The sequence below is a fragment of the Musca autumnalis genome, unplaced genomic scaffold (genome assembly GCF_047663935.1).
Source record: "Musca autumnalis isolate F117 unplaced genomic scaffold, ASM4766393v1 scaffold_4, whole genome shotgun sequence".
NCBI lineage: Eukaryota > Metazoa > Arthropoda > Insecta > Diptera > Muscidae > Musca > Musca autumnalis.
The window spans coordinates 168126535-168132330 of record NW_027411977.1 but is presented as its reverse complement, the minus strand read 5'-3'; the positions used below and the strand labels follow the sequence as shown (position 1 = coordinate 168132330).

At 35.2% G+C, this 5796-nt stretch overlaps 1 protein-coding gene across 2 annotated transcripts; it reads right to left on the bottom strand.

Moving 5' to 3' along the window:
• Nucleotides 1–624: 624 nt before the first annotated feature.
• LOC141401899 (uncharacterized) lies at nucleotides 625–2284 on the bottom strand. Of its 2 annotated transcripts, XM_073982455.1 has the most exons (3): nucleotides 2231–2284; nucleotides 1542–2157; nucleotides 625–1484 (listed from the first exon to the last, which is right to left on the bottom strand). In XM_073982455.1, exons 2-3 carry the CDS (start codon nucleotides 2074–2076, stop codon nucleotides 1324–1326), a joined length of 696 nt encoding a protein of 231 aa, XP_073838556.1. In that variant the 5' UTR covers nucleotides 2077–2157; nucleotides 2231–2284; the 3' UTR covers nucleotides 625–1323. The 2 variants fall into 2 exon arrangements, with proteins under 2 accessions (XP_073838556.1, XP_073838555.1); XM_073982454.1 differs by lacking the exon at nucleotides 2231–2284 and having other exon boundaries at nucleotides 1542–2200.
• Nucleotides 2285–5796: the final 3512 nt, after the last annotated feature.

Below are 5796 nucleotides of genomic sequence, written 5' to 3'. Positions count from 1 at the left end.
ATTCCATTTTACTTCAATACAACTTGTGGTGAAGGGTATAACAAGTTCGGCCCGGCCGAACTTAACGCCGTTCTTACTTGTTTTTTAAATTAATTTCTCTTTGGAATCAAGCTTTCTGATCAATAATGCATCTGAAAAAGGAAAGCCGACGATTCGAACCCACACACCCACCACTATGTGACATGCATGTTTCGCCTTCGGTAAAGGCTCTTCAGACATATCGGATGTGGAGCGGCTTCGATGTCCTCGAACTTTTCTTCTCTCAAATGCATTTTGTTTTGTTTTTACAACTACAATGGGGATTTTCCCATTTAGTTGTGCTTTCATGACAAACGCTTAGCGCTGCCTTTGAAAGTAAAGAGTTTGGCTCTGAACGCTAACACGCCGTGACAAAACTTTTTTCCTGTGTTTTTATTTGAAAATTTTGCCTTTTTCAGATGCATTATTGGTCATAAAGCTTGATTCCAAAGAGAAATTAATTAAAAATTAATACTAAAAATGATCTTCGCCTGAAAAGGCAAAATGTTCAAATAAATAAAATCAGCTGAACCAGGTTGGGGTTTGAACCCACGTCCTTGAAAAACACAGGAAAACAGTGTTGTCACGGCGTGTTGGTTTCGTAAATGGAGTAATAATGAAAATTTTCGAATTTTTTAAATAAAAATATAAAAAATATGAAATTTAATGTGATTTTGTTAATAAAACAATATTTTTATTATTTTTTAGCGTTTTTAGAGAATTTTATAGGGACATGTTTCCAAAAAATTCAATTCCACTTGCAAAACAAAAATTTATTTCATTCCGATAAAATGTTCGTCTTTCGTTTTCTGAAGAAGCTAAATACGGAATCAATTCCACTTTGGATCGAAATTCGTTTCTGTGTATATCTGTGTCGCCCAAGAGAATTCCATCAAACTAAAGCAGGGGTTTATGTATAGGTGAATAAACAACAACCAAATGATGTTTATCACGCGTTTTTGCACACGTACTGTTAATTTTTAAATTCCAAAGCTCACATCAATTTTGATCGACTTCGCATATTTGCCACATATTCTATAATACTTATACTTCAAAATAAGCCAATAATATATTTTTCGAAAGTGACAAGTGGGGGGGTAACCCCTTAATTTCTATAATCGACGTTTTTGCAAGCCAAGATCCAAATAATATAAGACAATTACAAAAAAAGGTTGTGGTCCAACAGCCACTTTTTAAAAATACATCATTGTCCTCTATCCGATATTACTACAGATGATGAAATACAAGTACCTATGTACATACAATATTAAGTGTATAGATTTATTGCTCTCATTTAGCTTCGCTCTATTTCAATTTCTTTAACTTTGTTTTCGATCCGTTGGTAGAATTTTTCTTACGACCATTTATTTTAGATTTATTATTGGTAGTTTGTACTGGTTTAGATTTGGGATACTTTGGTTCCACGCGTGCAAAAAGGTCATAGTTAAATTCTGTACAAGCTTTGCCTAGGGAAACAAAAATTTATTAATTTAAGGAAAGTATTTAAGTGACTATCAATCAACCTGAACACATTTCCTCGCCACATTCGGCACAAGTTTGAAGACGGGTTTCCACAATTCCGGATTTATTTTTAAACTTTTTAATGCAATTGTTAAGCATAAAGTCCCTACGATCTCTTTGTTCTGTTTTTTGTTGAAGTTTTCCCATTTCAACCATTCGCGAAAAGAATTCTTCCTCATTTTTGGACTTTGGTCTTAATGTTGTAAGCATTTTCCAGTCAATCGGCACAACGCAGAGCTCATAGAGGTTAACATCCTTCATTTCACTAGGGACTGGATCCGCATAAGTATAAAGCGGTTCACGCTCACCATTCGATTTTAATAGCTTTCTCATTTCTTTCTTATTCCACTTAAAAGAATAATCCTTTTCCTTAATCTTTATGTCTTCTGCACGAACTTTAATGGGTCTCATTTTGTATTCAGGAACCTTTTCCATCAACCGTTTGAACTCATCACTTGATTGCACAATACTCCGGCTTAGATCCAACACGGACACAACAGTTTTTTTCTTTCCCAGTAGATCATCCAAATTACTCATTGTATTTTATGGATATTTATTTATTTGTTAAAAACGTTAATTTTTTTCAAGAATATTAATTTGGTTCCAACTCGCAGCAAACTTTTGATACAAAATTAAATGGTTTGTAAGTATTGTAATTTTTTGATAACAAAAACAAAATAAAAAAGTATACCATAGCAACGGGCAATATACTGTGTTAAACATGCACGAACTGAGGTCGTCTTCCTTTTTCGTTGTGGAAAAACTAATGGTGTACAAATACAGGTAGCAGCAAGTGTTGTTGTACAACAATCGTAACATCCATCCAATGTCTCTATTGACTCACTACCTCTAATGTCTATACTGACTTACTACCTCCAATGTCAACACATGATTCCTCAGCAACTACTGACATACCAGCCCCAATGTCACTAGTGACTTTCGACTGACACGTTCATACAAAATTTCTACAGAAACAAGTAAGAACGGCGTTAAGTTCGGCCGGGCCAAACTTGTTATACCCTCCATCACAAGTTGTATTGAAGTAAAATGGAATAATTAGTTTCCTTTCGTGTATGAAGAAGACTTAATACTAAATTTCAGCAATTTCGGTAAAACAATGTGAGGCACAATTCTATGGGGGCTATTTCAAAACGTCGATCTATATCGACAAATTTCTGACGGAAAGTTTTTAGGCTCAAAGAAGACTAAATACCAAATTTCCTATATTTCGGTAAGATAATGTGGCTAAAACTAAAAAAATACCGAAAATCAAGAAGTACGCTTCTATGGGGATATAGGAAGACGTGGACCTATACTGATAATACTCTTCTGGAATATTTTATAACTCTTGGAAGAGGAAATAACGAATTTCAGCCATTTCGGGGGATATTGACGTCACAATCTTCAGTGTTACGAAAATCCGGAGGTACCGTTCTATGGGGGCTATATCGAAACGTGGACCTATACCGACGAATTTTAGTCAGAAATGGGGCAATATGAAAGAGTGGACCTGTACAGACATATTTCTGGCGAACAGTTTTATATCACATTGAAGACTAAATACCAAATTTCAGCCATTTTGGTGGAATATTGAAGACACAGCCTTCAAAATACGATAAATCGGGAGGTACCTTTCTATGGGGGCTATATGAAGGCGTGGACCTATACCGACAAATTTAAAGGGGATGTTTGAGTACCCCCAACGAAGTCTAAATACCAAATTTCAGCCATTTCGGTGGAATATTGAGGCCACAACGTTCCAAATACCGAAAATCGGGAGGTACCATTCTATGGGGGCTATATGAAGGCATGGACCTATACCGACAAAGTTCTGGGGGAAAGTTTTATACCACCAACGTAGACTAAGTACCAAATTTCAGCCATTTCGGATAATGAAGCTAAAACCTTCAAAATACCGAAAATCGGGAGGTACCGTTCTATGGGGGCTATATGAAGGTGTGGACCGATACCGACAAAATTCTGTGGGAAAGTTTTGTACCCCTAAGGAAGACTACGTACCAAATTTCAGCCATTTTGGTAGGATAATGAAGCTAAAACCTTAAAACTACCGAAAATCGGGAGGTACCGTTCTATGGGGGCTATAAACGTGGACCGATATATCCAATTTTCAATACCAACCATCCTGCAAGTAATAAAAACTTTGACTCTCTATCTTTAAAATTGCGAGCTGTATCTTGATTTCAACAGACAGACGGACGGACGGACAGACGGACATGGTCAAATCGACATAGAATTTTATGCTGATCAATAACACTGTACAACACAAAAAATAATTACAAGACAATTCGGCCAGATTATGAAAGAGGGCCGAAAATAAGAAGACACGTGTATCGGCGTTTTGAATGTTTACGCCGAGAAGTAACCTAAATAGGCGTGGCAAATTCCGCCCATTTCTACAGGTTTAGAAATATTCGACATCAGATTCCTTGGAATCTTTGCATTTTAGGCATAAAGTGTCTTTGACAATATTACTGATAACAATGCGAGGTATCCTTTTATTTTTTGGTCCCTTTTTTCAAAAACGTTTAAAAACTCCTTTAAAATGAGATCGTATCAGATCAAAATATTCTACAAAATTATCTATATATATAAATGAGCTTGGTGATAAGTGATTGACTGACTGACTGACTCATCATCAACGCCCAGCCAAAACGGCTAAAGCTAGGAGCTTGAAATTTTACCAGTGGGTCAGTGTTGATGCAAATGTGCGAGATAAGGCCGGGTTTTAGAAAATTCGTCCTGGAACCACAAAAAAAACAACAACAAAAATCCTTATTTTTCATTATTATTACGTACTCATTCACTTAGTTGGCCCTCTGCAAGACATGTGTCAAATTAACAATGCTATAACTTCATGATACCGTAAACGATCACACATAATTTCAAATTTTGTAGTTTACTTCTAGGCGCACTTATTTTATCGTAAACCACTAAATAATAGAAAGACAAGACATTTGTTATCTTCCATTGCAACAGAGGTCGCAGTTGGTGATAATGATATTAACATCAATTACGCGAAAAATACAAACCGATCCTGATTTAGTTTTCACATAACAGGTGTCGCACAAAAGATTTTCATTCGTTAAAATACAGTTAGAAAAGATGATTACAAACGATGCATTTGTAAAAATTTTGATTTTCAATTTAAAATTAAAACAAAATTCTTCCAATAAATGATGTTGGGTTTGTTGAACAAATGTGTTGCTGTTGAAGACAACATTAGGGGAATAAATTCAGAAATCGGCCAGAAATAACAACAACTAAAAACTGTATGGACCTCACTTTTTGGTAATAACTAAATGTTTGCAAATCAATGAAAGTGCAATAAAATTGTGCATATTACCACGATTTATTTGCAATTAAGAATTTTATCGTACATGCAGATGTACAGGCATAACTATTCAATTTCAAAATCTGTAATTTGAAGAAATCGCTAAATAATTAATGAAATCAATAATAGGCCCCAGGAATATAGGAATATAGGAATTTGGTATGGAAATCAAGGTTGGGAAGTGGTGCATCTAAAAGGAAATGGTTTGGAAAATTACCAATCATGTGTACGAAAAGTACTAAATGGTACTAAATTTAGTACAATTTAGATTTGGGTGAACGTAAAGAGCTGGAAACCTGAAATTTGGAATTAAGGTAACTGTTGTAGTGTAGGATTGAGATATGAGGGTAGTTTTGGAAATTCGTGCTTATGTGTACGAAAAGTACTAAATAGTACTAAATTTGGTACAATAGGAATTTGGGTGAACGGATAGAGCTGGAATTCTGATATTTGGAATTGAGATTACTGTTGGAGTGTAGGATTGAAGAACTTTTGGAAATTCGTACTTATGTGTATGAAAAGTACTAAATAGTACTAAATTTAGTACAATTTGGATTTGAATGAACGGATAGAGCTGGAAACCTGAAATTTGGAATTAATATTACTCTTGAAGTGTAGGATTGAGATATGAGGGTGGTTTTGGAAATTAGTACTTATGTGTACGGAAAGTACTAAATGGAACTAAATTTTGTATAATGGGGATTTGGGTGAACGGATAGCGCTGGAATCTCTAAATTTGGAACTGAGATTACTGGTGGAGTTTAGTATTGTGGAAGTTTTGGAAATTCGTACATAGGGTACGAAAAATACTAAATAGCACTAAATTTGGTACAGTTTCGATTTGGGTGAACGGATAGAGCTTGATTCCTCAAATTTGGACTGAGGATCACTGATGAAGAGTAAGA

Excerpts from the sequence above, each read along its gene's own strand:
- LOC141401899 (XM_073982455.1), bottom strand. The coding sequence starts at position 2,076 with ATGAGTAATTTGGATGATCTACTGGGAAAGAAAAAAACTGTTGTGTCC. Across the intron at positions 1,485-1,541 it reads TGGCGAGGAAATGTGTTCAG|GCAAAGCTTGTACAGAATTT; the intron begins GTTGATTGATAG and ends TTGTTTCCCTAG.